The 13,397-nt window shown below is 40.9% G+C and overlaps 1 protein-coding gene across 11 annotated transcripts in view; it reads right to left on the reverse strand.

Moving 5' to 3' along the window:
* The window catches only part of SPTAN1 (spectrin alpha, non-erythrocytic 1), a 46,337-nt gene that overhangs the window by 20,368 nt on the left and 12,572 nt on the right, over positions 1–13,397 (reverse strand). For 6 of the 11 annotated variants that reach the window (XM_008642255.2, XM_008642257.2, XM_017745447.1 and 3 more), the window contains exons 7-24: positions 12,793–12,937; positions 12,546–12,700; positions 11,151–11,286; positions 10,580–10,681; positions 10,213–10,350; positions 9,671–9,781; positions 9,141–9,218; positions 8,811–8,966; positions 8,260–8,464; positions 7,948–8,129; positions 7,456–7,699; positions 7,013–7,135; positions 6,078–6,295; positions 5,241–5,333; positions 4,775–4,909; positions 4,206–4,354; positions 2,802–2,861; positions 451–649 (exon numbers count right to left, since the gene is read on the reverse strand). In XM_008642255.2, the coding sequence (XP_008640477.1) occupies positions 451–649; positions 2,802–2,861; positions 4,206–4,354; positions 4,775–4,909; positions 5,241–5,333; positions 6,078–6,295; positions 7,013–7,135; positions 7,456–7,699; positions 7,948–8,129; positions 8,260–8,464; positions 8,811–8,966; positions 9,141–9,218; positions 9,671–9,781; positions 10,213–10,350; positions 10,580–10,681; positions 11,151–11,286; positions 12,546–12,700; positions 12,793–12,937 (2,629 nt within the window). The remainder of the gene's footprint in view (positions 1–450; positions 650–2,801; positions 2,862–4,205; positions 4,355–4,774; positions 4,910–5,240; positions 5,334–6,077; positions 6,296–7,012; positions 7,136–7,455; positions 7,700–7,947; positions 8,130–8,259; positions 8,465–8,810; positions 8,967–9,140; positions 9,219–9,670; positions 9,782–10,212; positions 10,351–10,579; positions 10,682–11,150; positions 11,287–12,545; positions 12,701–12,792; positions 12,938–13,397) is intronic. The other 5 variants (XM_017745451.1, XM_017745450.1, XM_017745448.1 and 2 more) reach the window with 1 other exon arrangement.

The raw sequence follows: 13,397 nt of genomic DNA on the forward strand, positions 1-13,397 counted from the left end.
CAGCCTACCCCAGGGAATCCCAGCTGCCGAATTTTTTTCCCCCCCCCCCCATATCTCAGGGAAATAACTCTACAGATGGAAACCAAAATGCATCTTTCCTTTCAACAGGAATAGCTTAACTGAAGGCTATACTTTACACAAACTGAAATTCCTCCAAAGCTTGGCAGATTCTATACTGCAAAGTGCTGAAAGAGGGTTTTAGCTCTCTGGGAGCTGGGAAGCACGGAGCAACCTGGGCAATGTAATCAAACTGAAGACACTTGAATGTGGGATTCTCTCTAGCCTCACAAAATGAAAGAAAAAATTCATATATATCTTTTATGGACCTTTTATGTCCAATCAAAGCCATATTTCATACTCAGCTATAAAGAATTGTCATGGACACATGATCAGAAAGCCTGAAGGGAAAGGCCAAAATTAACACACACATTATGCAGCATCACAACATACCTTCTGAAAATCATCAAATTTCTTCTGCAGCACCTCCACCTGCTCCAGGTCAGCACCCACTTCCTCACTGGTGAGTGCTGCTTCCTTCTCATTGATCCACTGCTGGAGCTCGTTGGCTTCACGGAAAAGCATGAACTTCTTGCAGCTTTTTTCCAACATTCCTTTACGTTTTTCTCCCAGTTCCAGGAGAGAGTGATACCTGGGACAAGCAGGAAAGGAAAGCAGGAAACAGTCAGATGGAACTGAGTCCAATCACAGGAATTTCCCAAGTACTGGAGTCCCCAAAAATGGAGAAACTCTGAACTTATGCCCTGTTCTGCTACAGGATGAGCTACTCATGTGTAGTTGGGAATGAAGACTGTCCATGCCTCTCCTCCACATGGATTGCACACCAAAATGGGAACTCCCACATGCAACGCCTCACTGGGCAAATGCAAACCCAAATCACAGCCTAGGCTGGGGTAGGTTCTTAAACCTCAGTATCACTGCAGGGCAGGAATGACTCCACAGGCTCTTACTTGCCAAGAGATAATTTTCCTAGAGTACATCAAGTCTGTCATCAGATTACTAAAATCCACTGGCCTCCCAGCTTTAGAACATAAACATCCTCACTAGCCATTTTCCAGTGCAAAATCTGCTGAATGTTTAAGCAAGGTGTAATCTATATGATAACACACCTATATTCAACTGAAAAACCCATGAAACTCATTTCACATGCACTTTTTATATCTGTGGAATTCTCAACATCAATGATATTACTCCTCATTTACATTAGAATAGACAAAAAGTGAAACCTCAAAAATGTTTAAATTGGTCTGCACAGGGGCAAATAAACCTCTCAAGACCAGCCAGTTATTTAAAACCACCTTGTAATCAACTAGACACAGATGATCCTACAAGACCCTTCCCAAGCTATTGCTGAAAAAAGCCAAGAGCAGTTTTGCAGGCACTGAGTTACAGATCTCTCTAGCAATGCATAATAATGCCTGGATTTTAAAAACCTGCTTTCAGAAAAGCCACACTCTTAATACTCATGTTCCTTTATTTTAAGTCTTCCAGAAGATGAGACTTTTTTTCTGCATCTGGAAGGGTTTTTTATGTCCTGAATCAGTTTGAACATTGGTCTACTGCAGTGATCAACAGCAGCAATAGATTCTCATTATGAAGCTATATTCCTTCTGATGTTGTTAAGTCAAACAATACCAGACACTGCTGAGGTACCTCCAGGGGCCTCAAATGGGGATGTTTTCATTTCCCACCCTGAAGCACAAGGGCACATACTGAGCAGTTACAACCCCCCAGCTTGAGGAGTTCAATCCTGGAGCATTTTCCTAACCAACAGCTCAGAGATGACAAAGTCTCCTTAAAATAATCCTCAGTATCCTGGGCTGTAATGTCTATATACCAAACTGATCAACCAGCTCTCCTTCCATGGAAGCTGAGACTTTGTGGCTTCCTGTTTATTGTAGTTTAAGGCTGGGCAGAAAGGAACTAAGAATCTTTCATATTAGGCTTAAATAGAAACTTTCTACCCTGACTTCAGGAAAACACTGATTTGAAGCCAGCCCTAACTGCAGCTGTTTGCCTCAGCAAACAATGTCAGCTATTAAATACTTGTAAAGCTCATAGAGGATCTGGGGCAAAACTCCTTTAGAAGCAGACCTTACCTCAGAGTTGCTTTGCAACACTTGAGAGATTTACATAAAAGTTTCACTTTTAATTCTCAAGAAACACATTTGCTATGAAAAGACAAGCACAGCCAATAAACACTGTGGCTTTGGATTTCCCAGTAACTTCCACCTGTATAATGCAAACTTGGTATCTTTTCCAGGAGACACGAACACAAGTCTCAAAATCTAGTTAATGTTAAAATTAAGAAATAATCACCCTATATAAATAATGTTTTTTGACTATCCAGCATAAATGTTACTTTCTGTGATAAACCATGATAGCCCCACCCTTCCCAAACTCTTAAGACATTCAGATGTGATGCAATACTTGGTAGATGTATTTTGTATATATTTATATAAACAAACTAATATTTCTATCTGCACCTCACAAAATGCAGGAGATGCTTTTTAAGGAAAACAGTCTAGATAGACCTAAAGCCTCTTTGGTAAGCAAAATCAGCGTGATGGAATAAACATGAACCAATTTAGCAGCACAGAGGTGCCCAGCAAGATAAGCAGCTGGAAACACAGACCACCACATTCATCTAAACTAATCCTCATTGCAGAAATTGCCTCCTTCACGTCTCTTTGGAGCAGCTTTCCCAAAGAAAGAAACAAAGGGAGGATGAACAGTGACAGTGTGGAGACAGCATGATTTAGGAAAGGGCTAATCCTACTCACAGTTCTTCGACCTGTTTCATACGCAGAGATACACTGCCGACCTCCTTAGTTATGAGAGTCCTGCACAGACAGGGAGCACAGCAAATGCATGCGAAAAATTAGTCAGATTAACAAAAATAATGAAAGCAGCAGCTCCATCCATGGCTGGTCTGTGGTAGGAGATGAGTAAGAGTTCACATTTAAATGGAGAAAATTAGGTGTTGTTCAGAAGCAAACAAAGCAAATCAGACCAGGAGTACAATTCACGTAAGGAAAGCTCAGCAGTACAGTTGAGCTCTCTCTATAAGGTCTCCTCACTTCTTGATTATTGTGCCATGGGATTGGAAACTAGAAAGTGGTCCCCACTCCTTGGCTCTAAAATAAGGCACCCTGTTCTAGTCACCCTGTTCTAGTTACTAAAAGCCACATGCAAACCCATGGAGGGAATTATTTTATTAAAATCCTGACCAATGTGCCACAATTTTCCAGCATCTTTTTGTCGTGCCGATAAAAAGGGGTTTTGTTATGGGTTGGTGGGGTTTTTTGTGTGATTTTATTTTAGTTTTTTAATTCTAGAGCTAAGGCTAGTAATTATTGCATGTCACTGTAATAACTGATGACTCAACACAACTGAGTGGGAGCAAATTCTCACACAGAACGACAATGTAGCTGCACAGACAGATGGGAGAAAACTTTCAGCTTTGGCTTCCAAGTGGCTTGATAAGATGAGCCAGCATTCACAGCTATCACCCACAGCCCTTGCTTGAATTAATCTTCAGCCACCATGTGCTTTAAGAAGGTCATTACCAAGTAGCCTTGCAGTTTTCTGTTTGCCAACGATATGTTGCACTTTCAAAACAGATGATAAAAATTGAAAAAAAAAGAAGGGGGGACATGTTTTAGCTCCTCTAATGGTAACAAATACTGGCACCACATTTCAGAAAAAAAAGTGATGATCTAGCAAGCAAAGTAGCCCCAGCTTGTAAGGAGGGTACCTCCAGAGGCAGCCCTGTATAGGGAGAGCACTGTACTTTATGGAATCAAATTTAAGAAAGCTTTTCAAAATAGATCACACATTAAGAAGTGACAACTACATATACAAGAGCTGCTTAGGACATATATATCTCACAAACAAGTTTAAGTAGTTAGGTACAACAACAAAAGGAACACATAAAATACTCAAGTCAGACAGTAAGTTGAGCTCTAGTGTCATGAGTTTAACAGTTAAAAATGGGAAAAGCAACAAGAAAATCTAGAGTAAGAATAAAATAACTGAATCTGGGCCTCTGGTAAAGGAGCCCTTTGTTTTGCTCCAGTTAATTACTCCCTCGTGTAAGAAGCATTAACCTAAGCAGGTGGCATCTGTGAAGCAAAGGCCAAGCCAGCTAATGCTAGCGGTGTCATATCTCATCAGTTAGATCTTACTGGTTGTCGATTTGCTCCTGTCGCAGTGCTATGCTGCCTTGCTCCTCCAGGAGGTTCTCTCGAGATGCAGACTGGGCAGGATCCAGTTTTTTCACATAGGCAGCTGGTACAAATCCCTGACGGTCATTGACTTCCACCTTCCACCAGTCCTGGAAGGAAGAAAACCACAAAGCAACCACTGTGAGGCCATCATCAAGCATAAAGAATGCTGGGCAACTGAATGCTGCAGATCAGAGACTTCTATTAACACAAGGAAAGCAGTGATGCTCTCAACAGCTTGCTCTTGTTATGGAGATAATTTCAAACAAACTGCCTCTTGAAGATAGAGATCTTACTCCCATGTCTCCCCTTATATTTGGCCAAAAATTCCTCCACATCAGGGAATTAAAGTTCTCACAGACATGTGCCCTGTCTTGGAAAAGCTGGCAGCTGTAGAGGAGTGATGGAAATGAAGTGAAGAGGTTCAGCTGAAGTGCTGAATGGGAACATGGGCTAAATGTGCCAAAACCAAACAAAGCACAGCACTGAGGGAGCCAAGCAAAGCAGCAAAGCAAGAGGCTGGAGCCCACCTTGTTGGTGCTGTTGAGTAAGGTGAGGATATCTCCCTTCTTCATTGTCACCTCCCGGGGACTCTTCTCCTGGTAATCATAGAGAGCCAGAACGAGCTCTTTTCCAGTTTCATCATCTGTGGGAGCAACTTGTTGCTAAAAAAATAGAGCACAAGAAAAAATGAGCTGTTCCATGTTTATTATAATCAATGTAGTTGTCCTAGAATAGACTTCAGCTGTAGTTAAAGCTACTGTAGAGTCAGTTTAGGTGCTGTCTGGGCTCAAACCCTGAAAACCACCACATTAAATTGTTTTATTTCAAAACAATGCAGCTGTCTTACGATTATAAAAACAGACTGCCAATTTTTTTTGAGAAAATCAGGCACAGTCTTCAATAACCTCTCGAAACCAACAACTGTTACTAAGCTTTGTTTTCACCTTTTGCTGATCCATGAATTTTAGGTACATGATTAGCATCTTTCCTTACCCTGCACGATTGGGCCTGTTCCCTTAATGCCTGGATGCTGCTGCCATAAGCGGAGAGATCAGACATCAAAGCTTCATGTTTCTTCAGAAGAGCCTGAAAGTGGATGATAGCAACAACATGCACACCTTGACATTTTACAAATATGCCTCTGCTTAAAATATATACTTTGACTCCACACACAGGGTATGTGGGTTTTTCAGAGCTGCCAGCCTTGTGACTCTCATGGGAATAATCACTTCTATTTATTCACAGGCTAGATAGTGGTCCTAATGCTCCTGGTGCTTTGCCTCTGCCTTATCTCAGCAACATTCCTTTCTTTTGTTCTGACCAGAAATAACTATTTCCAGAGTGATATGGGTAAGTTTAAAGTGTGCCTTTAAACTGCACTTCACGTTGATAAACTGTCAGTCAGCACTGCCCGGGACATGGTGTTTGACTGCAGAATGATACCAATAAAACAACTCCAGACAAAAAAAATTACTTCCAGACTAATGAACTGCTGAAAACCAGGCTCATACTGAAATGCTCATCCCATGAGGAATTTGCTGATATTATTTTCATTATACTTAAAAAAAACAAAACCCTGTAAAAGAGTGAATACAGAGGTAAAGCTTCCTCATAGTTGGTTTAATACACTGAGCAGCAGAATTTCATGTGCAATAACAACTAAGACACAGGAAAAATTGTCATCTTTTGACTAAGAGCCAAAATCTTTCTTGATGCAAGAATCTGCCCTCTTCAATAAGAATCCTGAAATTATCAGAGCTCATTTTTTTACCACCGGATAAATCCTCACTGTACTTAGGCAGAACTGGTTTAAACAAGAACCTCAAGTACCTCAGCAGAGTCTTCATCTTTCCCATAGTCTGTACTGCCTACAATGGGCTCCTTTTCCCTCATCCAGGATTCGGCCTCATTAGCATCAGCAAAGTACTGCTGAGCCTGCAGGGAATCCTCCAGATCCTGTCGACGCTGAGATGCTTTGGCTTTCAGAGAGTCCCACTTCTGGTTTAGCTCGTTCAGTTTGATTTTCACATCTTCAGCTGCAAAGTGTCCTATGGAACAGGAGCACAGGGAACTGAAGGACTTCAGCAGACAAAACCAATACACATTAAAAGGTTACTTGTAGTTCTTCACAGTGACAGAAATTAGACCAATTTAAAGCCTATTCAGACTAGAATAATAAAAACACAACTCAGCTGGTCCTTTTGCCTCAGACTGGAAAACACTGAACCTGTCAATCAAGTTGTACTAGCATATCTTAATCATTAGGAATAAAACAAGACATATCATAACATTTCTCAATGATGAAACAGGAAAGGTCATCTCCTTCCAGAGTTCTGGCAGCAGACAGATATTATTTCAGACCTGCAGGATTTTTTTGTTTGTTTGTTTTTTCATGTTAAAAACACCCAGTCAGAAATAAACATGCCTATTTATTTAAAAGCAATTTGTCTTTGTAGAGAATTTTCTCTCGCATCATGGTTATGTACCTCTGATAAAACCCTTTAACAGATGTAATTACAGAGACTAAATACAATAGGTAGAAAATTGCTAAATAAGTGTTCATCAAGAGTAGATGGAGATCTATGAAAATTATGACAGGTTCCCACCAAGGAACCTATTTTCATTTTCAGGTGAAAGGATGACCAGGAGTTCATCCTGCTAGTAGGTACCTGTCTATTGTCAGGATAAAAACAGGCAGTAATTCTTAACTGTGCTGGGCCAGAGAACAAAAGACTGTGCCAGAGTTAAAAAATATTGAGACATACCTTCTTCCACCATAGCATTCCCCTTCTGTGTGACTGCTTTAATGCGAGGCTCATGGCCTGCAATTTCTGCCTGCAAAGCCTGGTGCTTCTTTAGCAGATTCTGGACACCAATTAAGTCCTTGCCTGAAAGATACAAAATAATTAATCAGCTAAATCAGAGTCAGTAGATGAAACAAAAATTTCAAGGCAGCTGTAGCCAGCGCTACACAAACTTGCAGAGGGAAAACTCTTAACAATGAAGACAGAGCACTATGGAAACTAAGTTACCACTGGAATTATATAAGCAGCACAACAGAGACCCGGGGCAACGGCAAATATGTAACTCTGTACAATGTTAATTAGAGCAAACAGTTCTGAAATTTTCAGGGAATGTTCCATAAAGATACAATTTATAACACAGCAATTCTGACATCTAAATCCTAGAGATACCAGGATGGACCAACCTCGGTTTGTTGAAGCTGCAATAGGTTCTTTTTCCCTAATCCAGGTCTCTTCATCCTCAATGTCACGGAAAAGCTGCTGCAGGCGAAGAGAATCTGCGAGTTTCTGCTTGCGAGCTACCATGGGCTCCTTCAGAGCTTCATAGCGAGCCACTAAAGCTTCTTGTTTCTTCTTGATATTGTCAGCATCAAAGTGCCCAGCCTCTTGGAACTGGCGTGCCTGGATGGTAATGCCATCTATCCGATCCTAAAATTGATCCAGCAACAGCATTAGTTCAGAAGTTCTGTGAGGTGGCTGTAGTGACTGAGAAGCTCATTTCTATTAAAGTCATAAAGATATTATTCTTAGAGACATACAAGTATGTTTCAGTTCAAAATTATTTTTGATAAGCAAACTGTAAAACCCAAAGCTAAAAAAATTATAAAAAACCAGACCTGCTAAGGTCTCTGACTGAGCATATCTGGAAAGGCAGGAATAAAAATTTTTTCCCTTACCTGATGGGCAGCAACATCTGCCTCTAGCAAGGCATGTTTCTTCTGGAGATTCTGAACATTAGTAAGATCTTTTCCATAATCATCAGAAGCTAAGTGTCCTTCTACTTCATACAGCCAGAGCTCAATGTCCTCCACATTGCGATTAAACTGCTGCTGCTGATTGGCTTCTCGCAGTTTTATACCTGAGGGAGACAGGGGCAAGAGGAGAACAGGACAAGGTAAGTGAAGTGGAAACTGAAGTTAACTCATTTCCGGTCTTCTCCCAGCTAAACTCTCTAGAAACTTGTCCATATTCTTCTGAGCGAGTCGTACCTTTGAGCTCAGTGGCCTCCAGAAGCTTCTTCCACAAGCTGATGACTTCATTCATGCGAGCTGCCACCTCATCTGACGCATAGTGCTTGACATCAATCAGCTTCTGGCCAGCTTTCTCCAGGGCATCAATACGACTCTGGTTAGCAGACAGCTCTGCTTCAAAAGCCTGGTGTTTCTGAACTTTACCTTGCAAGTTTGATGGATCCTACAGATGAAGAAAGAAATAGAACATTTCAATGCAAAATCAGTACCCAAAGGTCTCAAGAATTTTTGAAATTGGACTACTTTCATAGACATGTCATGATGTCACCAGAGGATTTGGTGCCAAAAATATGCCTTAAATCAGAATTCTTAAGCTATTGGATAGGCATGATTACAGCATGATGGAAAAATGCCCCTTGGGGTCAGGAAGAAATTACAGTTCCTCCTGTTGCTATTAATACCACCGACTATCAGCAACATTTTGGCTGATGTTGCTTTGTATCATTAGACTGATTACATTAATTCCAGTACCGCCTTAAAAGCATTCTACCATTCATCTTTGTGCTTACCTTGTAGGCCTCATCAGTTGCAGTTTTCATCTTTTCATTAACCCAACTCTTGAGCTCATCAGAATCTCGGAAAAACTGCTGCAGATGGAAAGAATCTGCCAGCTGAGCACGGCGGTACATGGCTCTTTCATGAAGGGCATTTCGGCGGCTTAGCAGCTGAAAAAAAAAGAAAGTAAAAGGTTTTTAAATTCCTCAAGCTTGTAAGTACCACCACTGTACCCCTCTTAGGACAACTCCACTGACTTATTCTATATTGAAGTCATACCATGTAAAATAATAAAGCAGAACAAGATTTAAAGTCCACAGTCCAAATATATTTAGGATACTTACAGCATCTCTGCGTGTAGCAACATCGTCCATGGCATAGTGGTTATTCTGAATCAACTTAGTAGCAAACTCATCTAATGCCTACAGGGAAAACAAGTTTCCATTTATTTGGTGTAATAGAAATTGCTTATGCAAATTTGCTTAGTACATCAATTCCCCGAAGTTTATCACAGTAAAACTGGCAGAAAGCCATTAGCAGATCTAACCTTACACCCTTTTCTCTCTGTACCCTCATCCTCTCCATGTGGAAAAGCGCAGGTTTTTGACAAATCTTCATCCACCTGTGTGCTGGTCTGATAAGGAAGCACCAGGTTACCTGGCTCTGAGACAAAAGCCAAGCCCTATCCCATACTTTCTCCACTATTTTCTGTTTTAGAGACAATACCTGTTACATCCCACAGAACATTTCAGCAGATCATTCTGCAAAGCAAACCCCATCCTTTACTATCCTCCAGCAATGTCTCCTCCCCAGTCAACAAATGCCCTTGTTTCACTTCCTGCCCATTTAGTGATGACCAATGCCAATGTCTTACTGTGATTTTCTCCTCTTGGGCACTTAGGGATTTCTCAAAGTCTTCATGCTTCTTCAGAAGAGCCTCCACACTGTCCAGAGAATCACCAAGGTCTTCATTCAGCAGAAATGCCTGAAGTAAGGACACAAACACATTTTTATGTTTCCATACTCAGCTGCTCTAAGTGAGCTCAAGCACAGCCAGGGATATTTCCTGCCATATGTTATTACTGAAATGTAAAAGATGACATCTGGGATGGTGTTTGCTTTATGCTTCTAACAGCCAATAATTTTTTCCATCTTCTTATTCAACCAGCATTTTACAAGAGTTAACACACACAAAAGCCACATCAAGCCCACTTGCCACAGTTCATAGTTTCAGCATTAGATGGAAACAGCCATTGCACCATTTCAGGCAGACAGATAAATAACTCTGCACAGCACCCACTCACTAGTGGGTGCTTATGGCACTGTCAGTAGGCAATACCAACTACTTAAGCCTACAGAAGACTACCCAGAAATTAAAGTCCACTGTATCTGGAGCATTCAAAGCTTTGCACTCACCTCTTGTTTGCTCATCCAGTTGTCAACTTGTTCAGTATCTCTGTAGAAAAGCTGCAGGTCCATGCACTGCTCATACTGCTGTCTGCGGAGCTCCCACAGTTCCAGCAAGGCAGACCTTTCATCTGAGAGGATGGTCAGCTGATCGATTGGGAAGAGGAATATATAATAATTTTATTTAACACTCTAGTTCACTTCCATCTTGATGTAAAATCAAATTGTCACTCTAAAAAAGTGGTTAGCACTGAACTGAAAATGACTTCCTGTGTAAAGAATGAAATCTCCAGTTCCTGATGTGATCATCCTTTTAAATTAAGAGACACAGAAGAAAGAGACAATGTTCTTCTAGGAGCTTGTGCTCTCAACTTACCTTTTCTTTAACTTCATCAGAAGCGTAGTGCCCAGCAGAGAGCAAAGCCTGGCCTGACTCATCAGCAGATTTGAAGCTGTCTTCATGGGCATCAATTTCTCCCTAAGGAAGGAGATGTGAAAAAGCAAAATTTATCTTAGCATAGAGTGTCAGAATTACCTTACAATGCACATAAGGTAGGCTGCCCACCCTGGGCAGCCAGGGGACCTTTTTTTAAGGGTTAGGGTTAAATTCCTACATTAAAATGAAACTAGAAGTTGATTTGAGCTGTATTTTTTCTGCTTAATTACAGGAATTCCTCATGATGGAGAACTAAAACAGTCGTTAGTCCAACTGGCTGCTACCAGGCCTACCTTTTATAAAATATTATCATAAGCATTCTTAAATACTTAGTAATTAGTATATATCTACCATCTAGAAACAATTTAAAAATATTAAATCAGGACAGCAACCTAGTACTGTGTTAGTTGGATGATCAAAGCATTCCAGTGCTGCAACATTGACTCAGAGACTGTGTTAGACATACAAATCAGAGGGCTGTTGACTGGATTTGGCTGTATAACCACTCTACCTTATGTTCCTGATGTCTGTCTAGAAGAGCTTCTGCCCCAGCCACATCATTGGCAAGTTCATCAGCATTTATCAGAGCCTTCATCTCAGTCACCCAGCTGGTGAGGTCTCGGAAGTCTGCGAGAAAGCGCTGCAGCCTTAGGTAAGCAAAGGAAAAAATGGTTGGGAATAATTAATTCGCAGAGTTTCTCTCCCGTTTCTCCAAAGAAAGGGTTACAAACATAAAAGCTGTTCCTCAGATCAAATAAAACAACATAAAAGTGTGCTCAGAATATTGAATAACTAAATATGCCTTCAATCAAACAAGAAGCCTTTTAAAGTTATGAAAATGTTGGGTTCTAAATCAATGCCTCAAAGACACGTTTTGCATATAACTTATATTGTAAGTAAAATTAATATTCCTAACTACACACTGAGGACAACAGAAATCAAAATATAGTTCTCAAGATAATCCACAGGGCTGCTTCTGTCACAACCATTACGGTGTGTGAGGAGGAGAGAACCGTCAGAAAATTTCAACTGCACATGACTCAGCCTTAAAACAAGCAAACAAATCCCCAAATTCCTTCCAGAATACCTTTAGTTGTTGCCTTTGGCATATGCTTAACACTTATCAGCAAAATTGATCAGTCTGTTTCCCTTTTACATTTGCTGTCAATTGCTCTGAAGATACTAAGACAGGGAAGGTAAAGAAAAAGATTATTTGTGTGGGTCTCCACTGCCAAAAATCCCACATCGTGGGAGGGAACAAAGGGCAGAAAAACAAAACCAGAAAGGATGTAAACTAACCACCACATCAGGATTAGTTTGTTTTTAGTATGGCTTCTCAACAGTGATCTAACAGGTTATGTTTCAGAGACCAGATCAGTATAGGCACAAGACTGGATGAAGACAAAACCCACAGCAACAAAGAACTACCACAGAAACAGGGAATTCATTTATTTGGTCTGTGACAATGCATCAAACAATATATCATACTTCAGTCTTCACAGAGACTCTTAAAGACTCCACAGTGAACAGATTTGTAATAAAAGTATTAAAAAAGCTTTTTTTTTTTTTCAGCAAAGCTGAAACATAGTCAGATAATGTACTTCAAAATGCACATTTCAACTCAGGTAGAGAAAATAGCAAATGCCCTAAAGCATCACTGTGTCTATTTTCATAATTGATCCATAGCCAGAGAATGACAAAAAGCTGCAATAATTTTTCAATCATGTAAATATTTCTTTTACTATGAGAAGTTAGTGTAAAATAGAATTTGGTGAACAAGACTGCTCCAAAAACAACAGAATCATCCCAAAATTTTGGAAGCAGCACCCCTTTCTTCTCCTTCCAAGAGCCCTCTGTCAAATGTGAACAAGGAGGGAAGCACCACTGCCCTGCTGCAGTGACCCACCTGTAGGAATCGTTGAGACGAGCATGCCTCTCTGCTGCCAGCGTCCGGATCTGTTCCCAGTTGGCAATGAGTTCCTCCCGTTTCACTTGAATTTGGGAAGCATTTATTGGGTGAGACTGCTGCAAACGGTCAGCTTCTGCACACAGGGCCTTCACCTAAACCCAGGGACAAACTGAGTGAGCTTCCAGCCTTTTACAAGCAGGTGGCTTCGTTTAAACTGTAGGTAAAATACACCTTGCAGGGGTACCTTATCTTCCAGAGCTGCCAGGTCTCTTTCCAGGCCTTCGTGCTTGCGCAGTAATGCCTGGACACTGGCTAAGTCTCTGCCAAAATCATCTGAGGCCATCAACTGCCCTTTCTCCTTAATCCAGCTGATTGTTTCATCCACATCCCTTCAGAACAAAGCACAAATTGAAAACAGTTTGTCTAGTATGGAAAAAGGAAGAAAGCAGGATGTTTCCATACATGTGCCAGACGTACTGGCATACAAACCCATATATATAAACACTGCAGCAAACTACAAACATCCTTTAGAAAACAAACAAATAGACTTCCTTTGCATCTCATGAAACTCTGAAGTATATTAACAGGCCGCTGTGACCAGACGCAAACCAGGAATTACAGCACCACTCAGCACTGTCACGGAGTGGATCCATTTCCCCCTCTGGACCCGTCTCCAACTTAATTACAGCAAATCTCAAAATGCTGTAGATGGAGATGAGAATAGAAAGACATTGCTCAAAGCCTCCAAAACAATTGGGCTGACATCCAATAAAAAAAAGCACACCCCATTTAAGGCTCATCTAGGACAGAACTGGGGGAAAAAGCCCTCAGAGGAAAGAAGAGCAAAAC

This window comes from Corvus brachyrhynchos, unplaced genomic scaffold, assembly GCF_000691975.1.
Source record: "Corvus brachyrhynchos isolate BGI_N302 unplaced genomic scaffold, ASM69197v1 scaffold59, whole genome shotgun sequence".
Taxonomy (NCBI): Eukaryota; Metazoa; Chordata; class Aves; order Passeriformes; family Corvidae; genus Corvus; species Corvus brachyrhynchos.